Source organism: Lagopus leucura, unplaced genomic scaffold (assembly GCF_019238085.1).
Source record: "Lagopus leucura isolate 7727_CA_CO unplaced genomic scaffold, USGS_WTPT01 Super-Scaffold_1, whole genome shotgun sequence".
Lineage (NCBI taxonomy): Eukaryota > Metazoa > Chordata > Aves > Galliformes > Phasianidae > Lagopus > Lagopus leucura.
Genome location: NW_024962250.1, coordinates 32,396,297 through 32,419,481, shown reverse-complemented (window position 1 = coordinate 32,419,481; position 23,185 = coordinate 32,396,297). Strand labels below are relative to the sequence as shown.

The 23,185-nt window shown below is 45.6% G+C and overlaps 1 protein-coding gene and 1 long non-coding RNA gene across 2 annotated transcripts in view; one reads left to right on the top strand and one right to left on the bottom strand.

Annotated features, from left to right (window-relative positions):
• The window catches only part of LOC122180878, a 397,042-nt gene that overhangs the window by 28,251 nt on the left and 345,606 nt on the right, over positions 1-23,185 (top strand). The window lies entirely within an intron of this gene.
• Positions 16,399-17,686, bottom strand: DIO3 (iodothyronine deiodinase 3). Its single transcript, XM_042872782.1, has one exon. The coding sequence runs from the start codon at positions 17,681-17,683 to the stop codon at positions 16,859-16,861; it is 825 nt and encodes a 274-aa protein (XP_042728716.1). The 5' UTR covers positions 17,684-17,686; the 3' UTR covers positions 16,399-16,858.

Here is a 23,185-nt window from a genome sequence, read left to right as displayed (position 1 = left end):
TGACTTCAGTGGGCTTTGGATTCGTTCCTTTGTTTTCTCTCTTCAGGAGCCAAACTCTGCACACCTTACAGTTTTAACAGGAATTGTGCACAAGCAAAGCAAGCAGCCTTGGGCTTCACAGTCTGATATTTTCTGACTCCTTTGCATTGTATTTCACTCCTTTCACTAGCATTTGTAATGATCCGATATCATTTACAAATCTAAGTGCTGTTTATCTGTCACCATGGATAGCTAATGGAAATCTGAAGTAATACTGAGTGAACTCTGCTGTGCTCTGCCACTGCTTCTTTCCAGGCTTGATATATGTTCTTCCATCGCTTTTAGTTTCACTATTTTAATTATGTTGCAGTTCATAAGGTTTTGTTTGAGCCACTGTGAATCATTTGTGGGTAAAGTTTTGAAAGACACTGTAATCAGATACAAAGTCCAGTTATGGTTTTATGCTACATACAATATCTTTGCCCAGATACAGAAAAGCACTTTAACATATGCTTGAGTCTATTCCAATTAAGAAAAGCAAGTAATGTATTTGCCTAAGTGGGATTTTGGTCTCAGTAAAAGCTAAGCAGAAATTTATTCCTAAATAAGGAAATATTTTGAAATTTTGTATCTTATATCTTTGTTCTACAAAGTTCTGTGAAGTTCTATGAAGTTCTACTGTTTTGCAAAGTAGGCTGTTATATTGGCCTTACATGACAAGGTTTTGGTAGCAAGGAACTTGTCAAGCATTTCTGATTTGAAAACCTCCCAAAACACATTGAAAAGAAAAATATTTAGAGAGGAGACATTTCTTTATTTCTCTGCAGGCTGCAAGGAGGGTAATCTCCACAAATCAAGCACCTCAAGTCTTCACATCTCCTATTTCTGTTTGAAAATTTGTAATACCTGCTTATCTAATGCATGTCGCACCCACCTACTACATGCTTATAGCATTACTCCAGTGCAAGGTTACACAAAAAAAAAAAACCAACACCTGAGTCTTCCGGGCTTGCCTGGAGGTCTTTAGTGGTCTTTGATGATCCTTTGGGAGGGTGTGTGGCCCCCCTATTTACTTTGTAACATGTTTGGCAGAGGTTTTCCAAGGATGCTTAGTCATGGTCTCAACCTAGTCTGTACCGATTGGTTACTGTTTTGGACTTGCCCTCCTTCTTCTAGGATGTTACTCTTATTACAGAAGTCCCATGGTCATGAATATTTATTATAGATCAGCAGTACATCTGGAAGTTACAAGCAGAACTATAACTGTAAGCATCTTAAATAGGCAAAAATGGCAAGTAATTAGTTCTGAGACATCAAGGTGGCCTCTCTGAATACAGAAGCTGTCCATGGTGGAGGAAGTTGTTTCCCCACAGCCCATTGGCACCACGTGGAGCAAATTTCCAAGTGCAGCCATGGTGCAGCAGTGAATTGTGGCCTGGAGGAGGCTCTGCTCATGGAGAGCCCCCACAGGAGCAGGACCCAGGCTGGAGCTGGAGCCTGTGGTGGGGTGGGAAGGCTGAGGGAGCTACTGCCTGTGCAGACAGTGCTGGAGTAGTGTGCTCCTGAAGGATGGGACCTGTGGTACTAGCTTGTACATTGGAGGGGTTCTTGAACAATGGCAGCCTGTGGAGGGTCACCAAGATGGTCGGGGGGCTGAAGGACTTGCCTTATGAGGCTTTTTCAGCCTGGAGAACATAGGGCTTATGGGGGACCTTGTAGCTGGAGATCACCAAGAAGACAAAGCCAGGCACTTTGTGGTATTGTGTAGTGAGAGGACAAGAAATAACAGTAGTTGAAACAAGAGAAGTTCAGACTGGATTTAAGAAAACCATTTCTAAAGGGATGGCAAGCTACCATTGGAAGATTGCTCAGAGGAGTTGCATAGTCTTTAGAGGTTTTCAAGGTCAAACTTTGAGTGATTTGGTCAAATCTCATAGCTGAAAATGTTTTGAACAGTAGGTTGGACTAGGTTACCTCCAGTTTTACATTCCAGTCTAATTTGTCCCATGATGTCTTTATTGCTTTTATGTATTCTATTGCTGATTTTTCCAGTATACTCTTGGTCTATATTTGGGTTCATACATATTGTTTGATAGCATCTATTCCATTATAATTATGAGAGTAAAAGGGAGGAAAGTAAGTGCTAGAATTCATTAGACTTCCATAGGAAAAGTGCTAAACCGTATTCCTCCCTCTTGAATTTTTCCATTTCGCAGTATCTGCTTCTCCTAGCATAATTGTCTCCATCATAAATTAACTCACTGATTCCTTTCCAATCTAAGGATGCATATGTCCTCCTACTGGTTTACATTTTTTTTATAGCTGTTTTGTTAAGCACTTGTTATAAATAACAACACCAGCAAGATTCTGCTGCTTTAGCTGCTCAGGCATCTTTTCCTTAGCTTTTTTGTTAAAGACTAATTTAAAAAAATGATTTCTTGATTCTTTCTTTTTCAATTTTTGTCAAAATGTAAGTTGTATTTCACAGAATCACAGAATGGGTGAGGCTGGAAAGGATCTCTGGGTCCATTTGGTCTAAGCCCCCTTCTTGTACAGGAATACCCAGAGCAGGGTGCCCAGGACAGCGTCCAGGTGACTTTTGAATATCTCCAAGATGGAGACTCCACAATCTCTGTAGGCAGCCCATACAGCCCATACCAGCGCTTGGACACCCTCACTGTAATCTTCTGATCTTCAGATGTAACCTCTTGTGTTTCAGTTTGTGCCCATTTCCTATTTCCTATCACTGGACACCACTAAGAAGAACTTGGCTTTCTCTTCTTTACTCCTTCACTTCAGACTTCAAGGAAACCGCCATATGCCTCCATGTCTTTTTGCTAAATATTCTTAGCTCTTTGCCTGTCCTCATATGTGTGATGGTCCAGCCTCTTAATGATCTTAGTGGCCTTTTGTTGTCTCTCCAGTAGCGCTCTCCCTCTTGTCCTGAACAGGACCCAGCACTTCAGATACGGCCTCACCAGTGTTGAGTAGAATGGAAGGATCACCTCACTTGACCTGTGACAGCATTCTGGTCATGGAATGAATAAAAGTTTGTAAAAGCACATCATCCAGCCCAAGTGAAAGACAAATTTTTGAACATCTTCAGGAAAAAAAACTTCAAATTAATATTATTTGAGGTTATTTAAATTGTACTGTTTGGCTAAGGTAGAGATGTCCTGCTCAAAGTAATTTTTAAAATATAAAATATTGCAACATGAAAATTTGAACATTTCCTTTCAAAAAATATCTGACTGAAATAAATCTTTATTTTAGTCGTATTTTCCACATTTTAGGTCAAGAAAGGCCTAAATTAAAAGTAATTTCTTTTAGGAAGGAGTTCAGTACAAATGACAGTTTTCTAGTACAGTGGCTTGACAGTTTTGGCCCTTTATGTTAATCATCTAACTGACGTACCTCAGTTCTCTTCTCTACGTGAGAGGAGAGTTATACAGTTTATTGACCACAGGGGTTGTTAAAATAATTAATCTATATTTATAAAACAGTGTAAAGACAGAAAAACTTGATTTCCAAATGCAATTATCCAAAATAATTTGACAGTCTAAATGCCACCACCTTTGAATGAAATTAAAAGGCACCATCAGGAATACTCTGAATCACTGATATAAATTCATTAGAAGAAATGTATCTTAATGATTTAATGAAACAAAAGATAGAAAGGATCACTGAAACCACCTTGCAGTAACCTCCTCCCTGTGGACCATTGATCATCAGCTCCTTCCTTTCTTTCCTAACTTTGAACAAGGTAATAATGTGAAAGAACACTGTTCCTCTTGAGCCACGATAGCTTCACTCTGTTAAGGGTCTCTGATCTATGCATATCCTAGCAGATGTACCCAAGCATCCAAGTAGAGAATTCTAACACCGCAGCAAACAGCTCATCTTATCCACACATTCCTAAAAATGCCTAATGCATTTTTGAGACATGACTTCCATCTGCAAATCTGCATCAGTTCTCCCCCAGTTAAATCTCTGTTGCAGCTGTAACTCCCATCATGTTGCAGTGCATGGATAATCTTGTTAAATATGCAGTCTTTGTCTTTTAAATTTTTGGATGCTTACCCTTTGATTACCCTAAATACTATTTTTTTTTTTTTTTTTTTTTTTTTCAGAAATGATATTGAAGAGACATTTTATAGAAAAGAAAAAGAGTGAACAAAATAATAATTTCATGGCTAAATCACTGTCATTAGGGAGTTCATTAAAGAATGCTTAGAAAGAAAACTGAATTCTGGAGGTGAATCTTGTGCAAGAAAGAAAAAGAAAACACCCAGAAAACCTTTTGAAGTAAGTCTGTTCCTGAACCCACACATCTTTATAGCTAACTAATTAGATATTATTCTCCTTATGAGCTCTTAAACATTGCTTTCCGTTTTGTTTTTCACATGTATATGTAGGCAAAGTGGATCAATCTAGGCTTTGGCTTTCATTCAGCTTAGTCTGGCAATCCTGGTATCTACAACAGAAGAGTCTGCTTTAGAGGCATGCAAATTCACATCAGTGTCGCTTTTCTAAATTTCAGAACAGCCTTCATCTTCATAGCTTCATACTTGTATTTGTTGGGTTTCCTTGTAGTGTCAATTGCCTTTTCTTCCAGTGAAGCCTTGAAAAAGTATGCGTGAATTCACGCAAATTGCTGGTGTAGTTACCATTTTCTGCAGTTGAATATGTAGTAACTCAGTTCTGAATTTTGGCTTGCTTTATACATACAGAAATAGTGCAAGTGCCACCTGTTTTTAATTATTCCTGAAAAGCCAGTAAGAGGTAGTACAAAGGCCAGTCAGGGGAATGATTCAGAGTAATCTGAGCTTTTTTTTGCTATTGATTTTTGGCTGATGGCATTCTCTTTGCTAAGTCTGCTGCCCTCTCCGTAGACTGATAGAATTGTTTGTGTTGGAAGGGAAACTCACAGGCCATTCAGTCCAACTGCCTGCAATGAGCAGGGATGACCAAAGCTCCATCAGGTGCTCAGAGACCCCATCCAGTCTGACCTTGGCTGTCTGCGGGGATGGAACATCTACTACCTCTCCAGGCAACCTGTGCCAGTACAACCTGTGCCAGTACCTCACCACCACCAAAAGTTCTCTGTAGTGCCTGTTGCATCCTGTGCTGATGAAGGTACTGAATTCCAGTTATGGGTTTTCAGATCAGGAGGAGACACTCTTTTTCTTAGAAGTAGTATAAAATAAGGAAACACAAGGAGCTAAAAGAAGTGGTCTTCTGGTTAAGATAACTTAAGTGAACAAGTGAAATCCCTAGAAACTGAAGTAGGAATTGAAATCTCTAGATCAACGACATCAGCAGTTACCAAAGATCTCAGCCTATCACCGCTACAGTTTTAAGAGAAATGTCCCAAACTGAATACCTGTTTTGAGTATGCTCCTGAACCTATAATGATAATTATAGATATTTAAAAGTTGAAGTTCTAGCTGTGTTGTACACAAAAGATGTTCATTAAGATCTATGGGTGTCTGTTACTGAGGTATAACAGCTTAGTTAGCACCAGGGAGACTAAATATGGATCAAGAAACTTAATGCTAGCTGACTTGGCCAGTCTCTTAGAAAAGCCTTATGAAGACCAGTTGAGAGGAATGGGATTGTTACTTTGGAGAAGAGTAGGCTCAGGGTGACCTTACTGCTCTCTACAACTACCTGAAGGGAGGCCATGGTGAGGTGGGGGTTGGCCTCTTCTCCAATGCAACTAGCAATAGGACTAGAGGGAACCTGAAGTTGTGCCAGAGGAGATTTAGGTTGCATGTTAGGAAGCACAGTTGGTCAGGCACTGGAACAGGCTGCCCAGGGAGGTGGTGGAGTCACCAACCCCAGAGATGTTCAAGAAATGTTTAGATGTTGTACTGAGGGATGTGGTTTAGTGGGAAATATTGGTGGTAGGTGGATGGTTGGACTGGGTGATCTTAGAGGTCTTTTCCAACCTTGGTGATTCTGTGATTTTTATGATCAATCTTTTTCTGTTTCATATTGAAAAATCACAATGAGTAAAGTAATTTAAAACGTGTTCACCTCGTAGTTGCAGCATTCACCAAAAGTTTAGGATCAGGACAATCAAGTGAAAAAAATTGGCGAAGAGTTTACTGCTTTTCCACATTTTTGTATATGAGGCAATGAAATGAATAGGCCCTATTTGAGCTGGATGTAACATCAGCAGTTTCAATATCATTCTGCTTCACTTTTTTATTGACAAATAAGTGTGTGTTTGAGTGTGCATATGAAACCCTTCACCTAACTTTGACTCCAAAGATCGTTAATCACTTGCAGCTTGCTGGCTTACTGTGCTAATGCTACGGTTTAATATGGATTCTTTTCTCTTTCACTTAGCACTGTTCTCACCTTTTCTTAAGCAAATCTCACCCATCCTACCTCCATTTCTCAGTGATGTGTTTATTTTTGCAGTTCTCTCCAAACATCTCTTGCACAGGCAAATTCGCTGACCATTTTTCAGGAACTTTTGAGACATAAGAAAGTACTTTCTTCATGTGATCAGCTGGTAATTTGGAATTTAGGTCTCTTCGTTCTCTTATTTCCTGGCAGTTTTTCAAATGGCAAGAAGCTGTTCTCTTCAGAAGCTCAGATAACTGCTGTCTTTAGGGATCCTATTTATCAAACGCCCATTCTCCAGCATTATACACTTACCTTGAGGTATATTTATTCAGAGTATCACATGAGCTTCTGCAGGGCAGATAGCATCAATTTAAGGGACTTCCTCCCTAAATTTGAAATGTCTGTTGTAATACAAGCTGCCTTATTCCTCATGCACAAAAGAAAGGCAGAACAGTTGAAATACAGTGGGAATAAACTGTGAACCTACTGTAGCATAGTAATGTTTCTTTTTCTCTAGCTAAAATGGAAAGCTCTTCAAGTAGAAAAAAACCTATGCAATTATCAGGAACAGTATTTAGAGCTACAGCTCCTGAAAACCACTGGCTCCCCATTATAAGGCTTACCTGGAAGTCACTACAAGCGGGAGGCAGGAATTCTCCCCTTCTTATGAACCCAGTTGCACCCAGGAATTCTGCACCAGCACTAGTACTTCTAATATGGCATTTCTGGTATTTGGATGTGATGTGTTCTTCCTCAGATATGATGTTTATTTGTTAGTTTTACTATATTAAAGAACAGACCTTAAAATACCTCTTATTTCAAGGAAACTCTCAAAGGGTTGTGGGCTTAATGTCCCTCCATCCTTTTTACAGGAAAAAAAAATGACTAAAACCTGAAGTCAGACTCTGGCATGTTTGAATACCATATGCCTGCACTATTGAGAGGCTGGAGCAGAGTATCTGGAGAAAGATGAGAGAGTGTGGGTGGCAAGAGAAAAAACAACCACGACTGTAAGTTAGCAAGATAATATCCTTACTTTCTTCTGCGGGTCTCAAGAGTGATTAAAAAAACATTGGCGTTTTAAAAATATTGCCGAAGACTACAGTGTGACTCATAATGCTTCAGAGAATGGAATTCTTGGAAGTTTCACTGTAATGCCAGATTTCAGAATGGAGGGCAGCAGTGCTGCAGAGAAGTAACACAAGGCTCTGTTGGTAGAGAGGGAACATCTCTGAGGAAATGCAGGCAGGAGGGAAGAAAAGGAAAGAGAATGAGCCTAGGGAGAGATGACAAGACAATTATTTGTAATGAGAACTGTTGCTTGCATTGATGGGAATGTTTCACTGCTGTTTGAGATTTTATTGGCCAGCTTGTCTGCCTACACAATGCTTGGCCGCGTGTGCAGCAGGGGAAGATATGTAAACATGTTGGCCAATCAGACAATGAGAGCAGCTTCATGCGGCTCTGCAAGTCTGTCCTAGGGAGAGCCTGAAACTTTTGAATGATTTTTGTTATTGTTGTTGTTTGTGAATTTCTCATTTGTGGAAATAGCTTTTTATGTGGGAATGTATTGGCTAGCAGCAAACTTGCATTGGGAAGGTTTCTTGAGTCAGAATAGGCAATCTGGTCAGAATAAAATAAAGAAGAATGTTAATGATCTGTGTATAACCAAGATGTTATAATTGCAATATAATCAAAAGAGTAAGGCAAAGCAAACAGGGATCACAAAAGAGAATAAGTAGAAGAGCTTACCCTTGGGTTGAGCTCACTAGAAGATATCAAAGAGGAGGATCTCCAGAAGAGATCCTTCCCCTCTGGTAGCCAGCTCTTAAATAGGTCCAGGAGGGGTGGAGCCTGGCTCCACCCCTTCCGGTAGCACAGGTGAATTGCCTTCACCTGTGCTCCTCTGGCTGACTCAAGGCTCACCTCAGGTGATTAATCAGAGGTTCAGGCCGTGACTCAGCAGTTCCCATACAATCTGGAAACAAACAGTAGCTTCACAGTTATGACAAACCTGATTTTTTGGCTTTTTTTTCTGTAACAAATCTGATTTATATCTTGAATAAGCACCTTCGTGAGAGAAGTGAGAACTATTTCAGGAGGGAGACTGGGAATTATGTTGGAAGTCTAAAGATTGGTATGTAAACTTTTTTTTTTTTTTCTTTTTTTTTTTTTTTTGGTTAAAGGAGTATTTTATTGTCTAGTCTGTCCCACTGGATGTATAGTTCATGAATGTAGAGTTTCTATTTTACGATGTTAGCCCATGATGTTAGAGGCAAATGATGGTGGTGTGTCAGTAGAGGTTGAACCTTCCCAACAGTATTCTGTTATGTTTTGTTGCCATGTGACAGATGGCAGAAGAGGGGTAGTCTGACAGAGTGCCATCTGGTATCAGTGTCTATAAAGCAAAGGTGTGTCACTGAATTTTACAGTGCAGAAAAAATGGTACCCATTGATATTCATTGACACTTGTTGAATGTTTATGAAGACCAAACATGAGATATCAGCACAGTGAAGGCTGGACTGTGTGGGCAAGGTTTTCCTAATGATGATGCTATTTCAGTTGTGAAACAACGGGTAGCCTCCACTGGTGCAGATTTTTATGAGTGCAGTGTGCAGGCTCTTGTTCATCATTGGCAAAAATGCACAACTAATGGCAGTTACTATGTTGATAAATGGTGCTTTCTAGCTGAGAAATTTTTCTATCAAACAGAGTTATTGTGCTCTTTGTATCTGTTGTAGTTTCCAGGGAAATAAATAGAAGGCATTACTTTCAGAGCAACCTACATATGTCAGTTCACGAAACGAAAAACATGCTGATGGCTTGAGGATGGATAGTACTGTTAGCTGGATGGAAACTAATGATTATTTTCTGAAAATTCACATCTGAGAAACATCATAACTCGATATTTGGTACTTCCTTTCTTTCAAAGCCCAACTTACATATCCAGCAGTGGAGCAAATATTACACTGTTGGTGTAACTGCTGGCTGTATAACACAGTTAAATAAATACCCAAAGCGAGCAATTAGTTGATATGTTCTTGGCTGAAATTTGTTCATGCTATTTGATTGATGAAGTGTGTGGATAAAGAATAGATTAACAAATCATAAACAGTTCATGAACGATTCATGAACAGGAAGAAAGACTACAGAGCAGTGAATTTGAGTAATGTGAATTTTATTTGGTCTGTCTAACAGGAAAATAGAGATTCTTAAGTTGGCCAAAATGGAAAATGAAACTTAATTTTTTGTGTATCTTTTCTGGCAAATTAAATCCAGATATATTTAGAAATATATAGGAAAAAAAGTGGTCTATAATTAAAATATGGACACAGGTTTTTGCTTTTAGTCTTACTGCATTTATATTTTAATGAATTCTTGTTAGAATAATTTTGCAATTGTCAGGATTTTAGCCAGGTTGAATTGGCATTTTGGGTGGATTAAGCATTCATCCAAAAATTTGTCCAGCTTTAGTGAAATTGCAATCTACCAATTCCCTCATTTCTCAAAGCACTGAACTGAGAAATGTTTGTTTGTTACAGGATTAGTGCAACTAAATTGCTCTCATCATCCTGTAGATTTCATAATACGTGGTGAACACAGCCAGGCTCTTGTGATCTCAGTCAGCAGCAATATGCATAATGCCTGATGATATCAGGCTCTCAAATTAACAGGATCTCGGACAGACCGAAAAAATACACCAACAATTTGAGTAAATAACAGCAAAACAGTCTGCATCTTCTGAGTTTGTGTAGGAGATAAGTCAAATCTGGGAAACATTTTCTGATATGTCCATTAATGGGTGTACAACTCATCCAGTCACTCCGGAGCTAATACTGCACTTTTCTGTTCTCTGCATAAAAAATGTTGAAATGACTCTGAGTGGTGTCCTTAATAACGAATTTACAACCATCAGTGAGGAGCCCTCTTCGATTGCCTGCATTAAAGCAGCAGTTGCTTATAACCCCATCCAGTGATGCTTTTCCTCGGCCTTATTAACAAGAGCTGCACACAAGGCAATCATACCCTTGGGTGTCTTTTAACTTGCTCAAAAGTATGGCTTAAGTGTTGATTTCTTTTCTTTAAAAAAAAAAAAAAAAAAAAAAGGCAAATTCCATTTTACGATGATGACACATCCATCGTCTGAAAACGAGTGACCTGGGAATTGCAATGAATGCCCTTATTGTTCACCTGGCATCAAAAATAGCACCAGGTTTCACAGGCGGCCAGATGCATCTGCCAACTGTCACGTGCTGTACCAGGGAAGCAGACAACAGGCTCCTTCATTTCATCATCCTCCCCTTTGGGCCATAGCTCCTGCATCTCATGCAGAGCTGCAGTCTCTCTTGGAGACCCTACCGGCTACAAGGGCTGCTCTGAAAGTGATGCCTCCTATTTTATGATGTTGGCCCACAACATCACAGGCAAATGGTGGTGGTATGGCAGTAGAGATTGAACCTTCCTGACAATATTCTGTTATGTTTTGTTGCCATGTGACAAATGGCAGCAGAGGGGTGGTCTGGCAGAGCGGCAGTACATATGGAAGTGCCTATGGAGCAACGTGTGTCATTGAGTTCCTCCATTCAGAAAAAATGGCACCCACTGACATTCATTGACACTTGCTGAACATTTGTGGATACTGAACAGTGGATGTGAGCACAGCGAGGTGGTGGGTGGTGCTTTTTAGCAGTAGTGACAGTAGGTCTCCACTACTGGTATGGATTTCTGAGCGTGGCATGCAGCGCATGCTGGCAAAATGCAGCGAATGGTGGTAACTATGTTGAAAAATAACTTTTTTGTAGCTGAGGACTTGCTCAATCAGCTAGTGTTCTTGTGCTCCTTGTATCTGCTATAGTTTCCGTTGAAATAAATAGAGGCATTACTTTCGGAGATCTGGAATCTGGAAATCAATTGTGAGTTTGTGGGCACATGCAATTACTGGAAAGACAAAATAAGCCTGATTTTTCTTTTGTCTTATCTTTTTCCTATGAATTAGATTTAGCTTCCAGTAATTTCTATGGGAAGTGCTGATACTGTACCTCCAGATAACCTCTACCAGCTTCAGGAAATAGAGATGCATTTCTCTCACACATACCATGTTTCAATTCTACTAGTATATCACTACTGAGTTTCTCCCAACTCCTCTTGTGAATCAGGCGTTTCATGGGAATAGGAGACTTGCTGGTTAGTTCTGAGGGATGGCTGCAAGTTTTAGAAACACCTTTCTTGTTTTTGTTTACCCTGACTGTGCTCTCATCAGGAGGACAAAACTATTGAATTTGATGCCATGGGAGATTATTATCTGGGATGCACCAACTGGCTAAACACTGACAAATAAATTTTAGATCTGTGAAAATGAAAAAAAAAAAAAAGAGATTAGCTTAATCAGTTTAGCGTTCTGGAGAGGGTGGTATACAGTCAAGAGAAAAAGTACATTATGATAAAACAAAATACAGGAAATGGGTCAGCTGAGTTCCACCTAACATTCTGTATTTGCCCAGAAATGTTCATGATTTGCCAACATACATAAAGTGGTTGTGTCCCACTCGGAGTGAGTAGAAATTAACTTGATAATTTGCTAATTTTTTTTTAATCTTTTTACAGTTACCACTCTTTGAAACAAATTCCTCATTCTATAAAATGCCCAATCCCCTGCCTCTCCCTTTCAAATGTTCCAAAACCACTTTGGACTAATTTTGAGCTCTGTTTGCAATTGTATGCACGTGTCTGAAGTGTGAGTGGCATCACATATTCTCTATGTCATGTGTTACAAATCCAGTTGACAAAGGACTTACACCCTATTATTTCCTTCATTGCAAATAGAAGGAGATCACTCAAAACCTTTTCCTTGCTTTGAATTCCTTCAGTTGTAGTCTCATAGTTTTTATAAGGGTCAATTCCTTTATAGGAATTTTAAGAAGTAATCCATGCCTTCAAATTTTATCACGTAATATCATTTTTCATAAATGTATGTTTAAAGTACATCCTTAGTTTACATAATGATTTTTATTCTTGGAAATTATTTCTGCTATCAGAGCTTCAGCATTGATTTTATCTTCAGCATAATTACACTTCTGAAGTTAAGTGAGCTCTGAGAAAGTTCTGAAAGATGTTTCAAGACAATTTTTTTTCACCTTTATAGTACCTGAAGTGAGGTTTTGTGCTTTGAGAGCTAGTTGAAATTCCACTGTTTGGCACATCACTTGGGGATCTGGGCTTGACAACCTGGAAGTGATGGAGTATACTCATTTTTGGCTGCTGCAAGGAATTTACATTCTGACTGCTCGGGCAAAAATAACAGCAACAACAACAAAAAGCAAGAGTCACCAAGGTAATGGGTATGTGATCACTACTGTGGCTGCCTTGGAGTGAATGTGAAAGTTTGGTCAAAGGCAGACTGCATCAGATACTGTCTGACTCTAAGAAAGTGTCAGAGAAAGGATGGCCAGAAGAGCAGAAAGCTGCATCGTGGTCCTTGCCCTTCATGCCAGGGGTTTTCAGCAAAATTGAAATTTGTTTATAGAATGTAGTGCCCATTACTGTACAGTAGGTAAAGGGAATCCCCTTCTGCCAGTGCCCGTGTGCCCAACTCATTCTTGAACATCTCTAGTAAGAAGTGCCGCAATTAGATGTGGCCTTTATTAGATATTCAGGGATCACCTCTGTGTGTAGGTAATTCAGCCTCTGTGTCGTGTTCCCCATGGGGGGAGCAATGTGTTGGAGGCTGAACTACTTTACCCCATCTGGCCACACTCTAAAGGTCTTCTGAAGATGGGAGAGTGTTTTATTACTTGAAAGGAAATAGAAGTAAATGCTTCCTCCTTACAGGTGTGGGCTTTCATTTACATAAACAAGGAACACTCAGGAGAGAATTTGATGATATTTAGGTTTCCTTCCAATATAAGCCTTTCTATGATTCTATTAACTTGAGAAGGGGAGAGCATACAAAGATATGCAGTCTTCTGTTTGATGTGTACAGGACCAAACTGTAAGATCCTTAATTTTATGAGCAGAAGCATTGTATATTCTGACCCTGAGAAGAATTCTTATATGAAACAAATTAGCTGAGGGACTTTAACCTTCTCTTGATATTTTGACATTACTGAAGCATGAAGTAGCGTGCAAGTGCTGAATGATGCTTGCTGTTCTAGTGTAGATGTTTTGGCCATTGATTGTTGGTGCATTTACCACTGTAAACCACTCCCACCATCTTGGCCATGGGGACAAGAGATACATGGAGTAATCAATTAAGTGGAGGTCAAAGAGGTCAAAAATAAGCCCCTTTTAAGAGGTGTCATCAAGCATTAGTCTGAAAGGAGAAATTTGCAAAGAAGGACACAGCTGCTGAATTTCTTTCGGCATCTGGATGCTTAGAAGTGTTTGAAACAGAAAGATACAAATCTCAGTACCCTGAGAGGACATGAGTGTAAAGGAGCACGGAGCAGTGGGTGTGCAGTGCTCATGCCGCAGGAGGGGTGTGGGATGGTGGGGAAGTGCACTGACATTGCTGAATGCCAGCAGGATGGAAGATGCTGGCACTCGGGGAGGAGGAACTTGAGAATGATTTTGGAGCTCTATTTGTAAACAGCTGTCTTGTCTTCCGCAGCACGCTGTAGAAAAATAGAGGTTTTGAACCATTAGGAAAGCAAAGGAAGTGCAATAGCCCAGATTTTGATCATAATTACACCCAGGTGGTGCTGAAGTGACTACATCCGTGTCATTGAAGTCACACCAGGGCAAAACTTGGGAGAGAAATGAATCGAGCTCTTTGTTTGCCTGCATTTGTGTACCAAAAGAGCACTCTAACAGCTCTTAGTAAATAATAAATTAATAATGATATGCTGATCTCCCTTGTGACTGGAAGAAGTACAGAAAAATTAGCGTTGGGGTAAGAATTTGCTTGCAAGATCCTTTCAGTGCGTCACTTCTTCATTTTTATTGGATGCCTGATGTTTGCTGGGCTGATTTTAATTTCTTCTTCCAGTTTTCTTCAAGCATCAGAAAGACAAAATTAACTGGGTTTCTGAAAGGTGAACAATACGAAGCCGACAGCTTAGAGTCAGGAGTGTTTTATGATGCACTGTAAAGCACCTTTGACCAGCACATCTTTGCTTGGCATCATAAAATACCTTTGGGTTTCTGGCAAGAAAAATAAATAGTAAAGAAAACAACAAATAAAAAACAAAACAAAACAAAAAAAAAACCACTGAAAACAAGTGCTGCTGCTGCATGTCTGTTGTTAAGCAAATAACACTCGAGTGGTTGGTTTCGTTTGTATTTCCCCATTTGTGCCTCAGAACGCACCACATTGCAATGTTACATCACATGTAATGACGGGGACCATGTCCTGAGATCCCTCTCTGACCACGCAGCCTCCTCCTTGCTCTTCCCTTCCCAGCCTGAGGACTGCATGTGATTATGCTGAGGGCATAATTCAATTAATTATTGACAGCACACGCAATCACCACTTAGATCTCTCACAGATAAATCTGTGGTGCTCTCCGTCTTCTCTTTGTCACTTAAGGGATGGAAAAGCAATAAAAATAATAGAGATAGGGCATTTATTGGTGCTCTCTAACAGCTGCAGATGCTCCGGACCCCCCAGGCTTTTGGGATGCAAAGCATCTTGTTCTAATTTGTGCCCAACAAGTGCCCTCCGGAAGCTCAGCAGAGCTGATTCATTTTATGATTCATTTTCAACAGAGTGTATAATAGGAGCAGATAACTTTGATTTGAGCAAAGAAAAAGTGTGATGTCTTTCAAGGATTCCGGGCTTTCACTGCACGTTTTTCTCCTGATGCTGTGATTAGAGAGAAAGTGATAAGTAAGAGCTCTGTGTTGGGTGTAAAGGAGGAATGGAGCTTCGGAGCTGACTTGGTGAGAAACGAAACAAACCAATAACAGCCCTGACCTCCGGTACCCTTTGACCAAAATCCTCGGGACGGGCGGGGACGCGCCGGGGGGTGCCCGCAGTCCCAGTGACAGCTGAATTGTGCCAAGAGAGGGCGAGGAGGTGTGAAAGCACAGAAGAGCGTTACTGTACAGAGGAGAACCGAGCCGGGGCGCGGACCCATCCTCGAGGCCGGGCTGTGGGACAGCTCCCGCTCTATGGGGCAGGGGAGCGGCAGCGGTACCGGCACCTGCCCGGAGCTCGCCGCGCCCCGCCTGGCTCCTCCTGTGCCAGTGAACGGTAGAGGAGCGTCTCCGCCCTTACGTAAGGGGCAGCCCAATTTGCCGGGCGAGGCAGACGCTGGGGAAGCGCCGCTTTGTCCGGTGGGGGAGTGGGGCGATGCGGGCACCAGGTGAGACGCGGCCGGCACCTTTCCTTCTCCCTGGGCGGCAGCTGAGGTCCCCCCTCGCCGGCTCCGGGGTTTGTGGAGAACGTCGCGCTCCGCGTTCAGCGCCCACCTCGGGCCGCCGCCCCCGGGGCACCCGCGTTGCCCAGAACCGTGCGGGACCCGCTCTGCCTTCACCCGCGGGCGGGAGCCGCCGTCGAGCCCCGCCGGTGGCTGCAAAGACCGGGACCCCTGTCCCGTCCCGTCCCGCCGCGGAGCCGCCCAAGGGTCCGGTGAGCGGCTGCCGCTGGGGTGTTCAGGGAGGCTTTCAGCTCGGCGGGCTGCGGAGCGGTGTTCCCCGCCCTCTGAGGCGGTGCGCAGCGAGGCTGCCCGACATGCAGGTGCTCTCCGCACCCCGCCCCCGGCACCTCGGAGCCGCCCCCATGGCTCGACGGGGCGTCCCCGGCCGGGACCGCGTCCCCCCGTCCCGCGGCAGCTCCGGAGGTGGGGGTTGCCCCCGGGACGCCCGTTGCCCCCCTCTCCTCCCGGTCCCGCCGCAGCACCCGGCAGCGCATCCTCCGGCGGCAGCCGCTCCTCGGCCGCGGAGAGGAAGTGAGAAGGTGGACGAGAGTGAAAGGGGATGCGGCGCTCTGAAGCGAGATAGAGAGAGGTAGGCAAGGTTAGATGTGTATTTACTCAACCTTTATTATTTAAAAAAATTCATTAAAAAAAAAAGGTGAACGAACGTCTTACAAAACCCCCCGCGGCCCCCCCCCCCCCCCCATAAATAGGACATTCCGTTCAGCTCTGGCTATTGGCAGTTCTAGTACTTGACAACATCAGACACGATTTCCTGGCATTTCAAACCCATTTCAAAATCGGTCATCACAAAGAAATACTAGAAATCCCAGTTAGCACTTGCTGGGCAGCACGGAGCACTTGTACACAACTTTTCAGACACACACCCGCGCACACACGCAGCTGGGAACAGATCCCGAAGGAAGATAGCCGCCTTAAAAAATAGTAAACGCTTCTCAAAAGAAAAAAAAAAGAAGAAAAAAAAAAGAGTTATTTACAAAACGCACATGGAGATACAGTATTGACAGAGCGTGGCTGGCAAATCAACATGATTTGAATAGAGAAAGGACTATGGCACATCTCGCCCGCACGCAGCCCCGGCGCGGAGCCCCCCCGCGTTCCTCCGCCCGTCCTCCCCTCTCCCCCCGCGCCTTCTGCCGGGTCCTTTTTACACTTGGATGACCACCGCGTCGGGGCTCTGCAGCCGAGTTTTGTACTGGTCTAGCCAGCTCCGCAGCTCCGAGATCTTGTAACCCTCCGGTCCTCGGCCTCCCTGGTACATCACCTTCTCCTCCTGGATGACGTAGAGCCGCTCGAAGTAGGCGCCGTAGGCAGCGCTGGAAGCGTTGTCCATGGTGTCCACGGCCAGGGGGCAATCGGGCGCCCCTTCCCGCATCAGCTGCGCTGCCCGCAGCCTGTCCTGGAGGCACTGGTGCTTGGGGATGCTGTAGGCAGCGTCCGAGCTGACCCAGCCGTCGGAGGGGTGCGCTTCTTCGATGTACACCAGCAGAAAGTCGGCAATGTCCACGAAGTGCGCGGCCAGGCGCCGGAAGGACCTCAGGCGGGCCATGAACGGGGGTCAGGTGCAGCTGCCGAAGTTGAGGATGAGGGGCCTCTTGCCGCGGGCGAAGTCGAGGATGCGGAGCCTCTTCTGCCCGTCCAGCTGGATCACCTCGGGGTTGGGGGCCGGGGAGCCCACGTGCGCCGACTTGAAGAAGTCCAGCTTCTGCCCGTGCCACACAGCCTTCAGCGACTCCAGCGTGAACATGCGGTTGGAGTCGGACACGCAGACCGGAGGGTCGTCGGGGGGCGGCCCCTCGCCGGCTCCGGCCGCCTCCTCCGCCGTGGGCATCGTCAGCATCTTCTTGCGAATGCACAGAAAATCTAGGAGCCAGAGCATCACGGCTGTGAGCAGGAAGCGGGGGAAGAGGAGGATGCAGGCGGCCGCCTGGGTGAGCAGCTGCAAGGTGTGAGCGCCCAGCGCGTGGAGCATCGCCGCGGCGGCTGCTGCGGGCAGGGCTGCCCGCCCCCCCGGACCCTGCGTGCCGGGGTCTGCGCGGCACGGCTGAGATCCCGCTTCTCTTTAAGCCCATTTTATAGTCGGGGATTTAAATGAAAAGTGACTCCACCTCCGGCCAGAACCCGCCCCTCTGGAACTTGAGCCTGGGGATTACCTACCCCTCCACTCTAATGACCTAAAAATACACAGACAAAAGGGGAGAGAGCCCCGCCGGGAGCTGCGGGGGACGTGCGACGAGGCAGGGAGCGGCCGCTGTCGGACACCGGCGGAGCGTCCCACGCGGGGCATCGCTGGGTCCAGGCACGGACAGCGGCGCACGCGCTCCGCGGGCGGCCCTGCCGAGGACGGTGCAACAGGAGCGGCGCGGACCCCCGAGCGGAGCGGGGCTGGGGCCGCGCAGGCAGCGCGCCGTCCCGGGAGCGCCCGCAGGTGACGGGGACGGTGCCGCCAGCGCCGCGCCGCGCCTCCTTCCCCCGCCCCTGGCTCCGGCCGCCCCCCGCCCCGGCCGAACCTTGGCACGGGGCACGGACCCCCGCCCCGGCCCCTCGGGGTCACGGGAGGCTCGAACCCGCGGACGCGCCGCATCCTCCCGAGGCGGCGGCGGCAGAGCGGGACGGGGCGGGATCTGTCCCCGGCGGGAAGCACGGACTCCGGAGGTCGGGGCGCGGCGGTGCCAGGTGGGCGCGGGCGGGCGGACGGTGCCCCGCGGCGGAGGAGGGGCGGCGGCGGCGAGCTCCTTCCGCTAGGGGGCGCTGTTGGCCGAGAAGCCGCTGCGGCGGCTGAGGGGAGCGGCGGGGCCGCGCGGACCCCGGCCCGGCGGTGCTCGTTTCCCGCGGGGCCGCCCGGGTGTGAAGGCGGGGCCGAGCAGCTCTGCGGGGCGGTCTTCCTGCGCGCTCGACGCCGGTCCCTGGAGCACGCCCGTCTCGTCCCGTCCCATCCTGTCCCGGAGCTGTGCGCTTCGCGCCTGCCCGGCTGTCCCCCCGGGGGTCCCGGATCTAGACGCAATTCCAGACTAAGCTTGCCGGTCCTGCGGCTCTGCTGACACAGGGCTCCCAGTCCTCAGCGTGCACATCACTTCTTCACCACCTTCCTCAGAACTGTCTGTGAGAGCTGTCCGAAGCGCTGAACACTGCCCTCTGTTACGTGTGTGTGCTCCTGCATTTGTAGTATCATAGAATCATTAAGGTTGGAAAACACCACTAAGATCATCAAGTCCAACCCCAGCTCATCACCTGTTCACGCACTGCCCTGACACCACGCTTGCATTTGCTTCCTCCCAGAGCCAGGGGTGCTTGGCTTGAGGATGCCGTGCAGTGTCCATGCTGAGAACCCCATTTCTGTATGGTGTCAGTGCTGGGTTTCCACCTGCAGCCCCCCAATGACCTGCGGGGCCACAGCTCCCATGTGGGGCTGTGCATCCCTGCACACCTCCCAGCTGACATCTGCATGACTGCTATACAACCCCTGGGTTGCCTTATGGGAGGCAAGTGGCTCGGTTCATTTTGATGTAACTTACTATGAGCACTCTGAGTAAAGGGCAAAATTAAAGTCTCATTTTAATTTTTCCATATCTGGTTCAAAGTAGTGTCTTCTAAAGCAATATAAGCAGGCACCCAGATGGGAGGTCCCAGAGGGATGTCCTCTGTTGGTGTCAATGATGAGTGAGGTGACTCCAGTTCTGTACCATCTGGATGGAAACATGTGCCCCGGTCCTATAAAGGCATCTTCATACCCAGCCTGACTAATGGCTCTGTTGGCATTCTGTGGCGCTCAGACCAGGGAAAATTACTGAGCAGATATTTACTATATTGTCAAATTTATTTTGAACTCTTCATGTGGGCCTCTCACCACCTCTCTGCTCAGTTATGCAATCTTGAAAACCACAAATTAAAGCCTCTAAACAGACGCAATAACAAATTGTGGTAGCTCTGAAGAAACCCCCAGGAAAAAATATTGATCTCTCAAAGCGACCTCTTCAAACTCTGCTGACAGACAAAAGCCTGAGTAAACACATGGGTTTACAACCCCGAGTATCAACAAACTTTGCTCTGCTGGATCAGAGAGGGCTGTTCCGAGGCAGAAAAAAGCATTCAGTCTTATGGAGAGTGCTTATAACTGTGCAGGGACTGTGGAAATGTCTTTTTCTCTGTTCCCTGGGAACAACTTCGGTTTATTTTTATAGCTTGAAGAAAACTTCTGGATTGGGGTTTCATATTTGACTGTGGATGGAGCAGGGTATGGAGGCATTTTGCTACAGTGGCCCCACTGCTGCAGCTTCCTGCCGTAGGAAAATGCAGATATACTGTGGGGCTGCTGCTGCCGCACGACAAAACAGGGGCTCTGTGTGGCCCTACAACCCACGCGCTGATGCTTTCAGGCCAAGCACGGCGTTTGTTTGCAGTTATACAAGTGGGAAAAGGGTGAAATTCCGCCTTGGGTTTCAGGGAAGTTTGGAGATGTGCCAACGCCATTCGCAGGTTGGTGTGGTGCTGGATGTGTTTTGGGATCGCCCTCCCTGAACACCGCAATGGCCGTGCCCCCCAGTGGGGTGCAGGGCTGGATTGGGCGCCTGAAGGCACTGCGTCTTTCTAGGAATCTGTACTGCTGCTGCTGCTAAGGTGGGAACCCCATCCTCCTGCTCACTGAAGGGATGATGGCATATATTCTAAGAGACATGATTTACAGTGGCACATTTGTCTGTGGGTTGTTTTCACTCTTCTGCACACAGTCTGTGGCTCAGCGGTCGCTGACCTTGCCCCTGCAGACATCCGTGTGTGTCCGCACGGAGCTCACAGCATTTTTCTTCAAGAACTCAGTGGCTGTAGTTTTTCTTGATTTGATAAGTGTAATTAGTAACACTTCAACATTTCTTTCCATAAACACGAGCTACCAAGTAAATTCAGTGACATAAAAACAAAACCTCAAAAAAAAAAAAAAAAAAAAAAAAAGCCGAAATTAAAAACATTGGGTGTGCTTTGATGTAGAGGATGTGTCGAAATGGTATATTTCTATGTTTATTTTTCCATTTTACAATTTCCCGGGCAAAGGCAAGCAATGCTTTCTGACAGGAAACAAAATCTACTTTGGAAGGGTTCCACCCCTCATGTCAGCCGAGCTCCATGTCGGCCAGGTGTTTGAGCTGGACTTCATCAGGGGAGATGAAAAACCTCCAGCGGGGCTTGGACTGAGCCCTGACGTGTGAATGGAACCATCCCACCTGGTGTGAGTGGCCACCCATTGCCAGCGGCTGCAGCGGGGCATTGCTCACCTGTCGGGTCTCTGCAAGAAATAAATGCCACGTGGCTGAAATCTGGGGTGGGTGAATTCCGTTGGTGGTTGTTTGCTCTCAGTGACACTTCTGCGGAAAGGTTACCATGGGCTGGAGGCTGTGCATGGCTCTGGCACTGATTTCCCTTGTAGCCTTTCGTCGCTTTCAAATGACAGCTGTTTTTCTTTTCCTCCCTCCTGTTTTCTGTTTATAAATATACACAACTCAAAAAACCCAGGCAGAGTCAAGGAGCGAGCTGGTGCTTTGGGAATTGAATGAAATAGGAGTGCGCTGCACTGCAGCCAGGTCACAGCAGAGCCATGGCCTTGGTTCTCCTACCCCACCCCAGCATTTATGACAAGTATGACATACGTGACAAAAAAGTTCTCTGCATTTAAGCTTTTTACTTCTCCCCCCCTTCTCCCCCTCACTTTTTACCAGTTCTGGGTTGGAGAGGAATTGGTCATTTTGGAGGGAAGAATGATTCCAGAACAACAGTGCAGCACTCAGCTCTAACCCAAAGTGAAAACATCTCCTGAGCCTGTGAGTCAGCATGACCCAGTGACAGTCCTCTGATGTGTTCATAGAATCAGAGTTTTGTCTCAGTTGGAAGGGACTTTTAAAGGCCACCTGGTCCAACCTCCTGTACTGAGCAGGAACACCCTCAGATCCATCAGGTGCTCAGAGTCCCATCCAGCCTGACCTTGAATGTCTCCAGGGATGGGGCATCCACCACCTTTCTGGGCATCCTGTGCCAGTACCTCATTGTCCTTATTGTAAAAAAGCTTTTTCCTTACATCCAGACTAAATCTCCCCTCTTTTAGTTTGAAACGATTTCCCCTTGTGCTATCAAAGCAGACTCCGCTAAAGAGTCTGTCCCCTTCCTTCCTATAGCCCCTCTTAATAGCAGGTTCTTGCACACTGCTGCCTGCAAGTGCCCAGTTGTGCCAGCAGCCTGGCAGCTGTGATTATAAACCATATTGTCTCTGGAGAGAGGACATTCTGCTAGATGTCTTTTTTTTTTTTTAATTATTATTATTTTTTATTTTAAATGTGGGTAGACGTGGCACTGAGGCACATGGTTAGTGGGCATGATGGTGATGAGTTGACAGTTGAACTAGATCTTAATGGTCTTTTCCAATCTTAGTGCACAATGGTTTTATCATTCTAAACTCAGATGATTTTGGTGACTGTGTTTATTTTAGGATCCCTGAAATAGTGGCAATTACACCACTTACAGTGCAACTTGATGAATACCAAAAAGGTACAATTTTCCACCCCATTGCTCTTTCACATCTGCTTGCAGTGTGTGCCGCATGATCCTGCAGTGACCCGTGGGGACCTGGCCCAGGCATCTAAAGGAGTAGAAAATCTTAGCTGTGTTAAAATGAGTAATTTCCTGCAGGATCAGCTCCCCGCTCTTGACAAAACCAAATGATCACAGGTATGATGCAGAAAAACGACAAGACAAAGGGCCATGCTGTGCAGCCTCAGGGAGGGAAACTGGGGCCATCCCATCGGATTGCTTAGCAGTGCTACCTGACTGGCCCTGAGTGGGATTGCATTGTGACAACATGTTCAGAGTGGAGATTTACAGGCTGTCCAGGGAAGCTGTGGGTGCCCCATCCCTAGAGGTGCTCAAAGCCAGGCATGATGGACCCTGGGCAGCCTGAGCTGATAGGGGGCAACCTGCCCATGTCAGGGAAGCTGGAAATCAATGATCTATAAAGGTCCCTTCCTATGATTCTGTGATTTCCCGAGTCAGCTTCATTGCAAGGAGAACACACAGAAGAGGAGATGCACAGCAGCTGACCAAGGCTGTCACAAGGTCCTGCTGGAGAATGGAGCTGGATGGGGGTGCACAGCTGGATTATGGGGGAGTCAGCACTGACAACTCCAGCAGCAGGAGATCAGATTATCCAGAACCCCTGTGCCAGGCACATCTCTACAACCCATCAACCAAACTGCTCCTGAGCTGCTGTGGCTCAAGGGCTCAGGCTGGACCCCTGGTAGGCAGTGCAATTACAGTTATCTGAATGGCCTGCTCTGCAGCAAAGCAACAGTCTAGTCCAGAAGTGGAACCCCATAGAGTTATACTTAAGTGGTGATTTTATACACATTGAATACAGATGAAGTCCTTGGCAGAATGTGATAATACTCCTTCCATTGTCCCTTTTTCATGCTGGTTTCAGGTGTGGTGCAGAGAA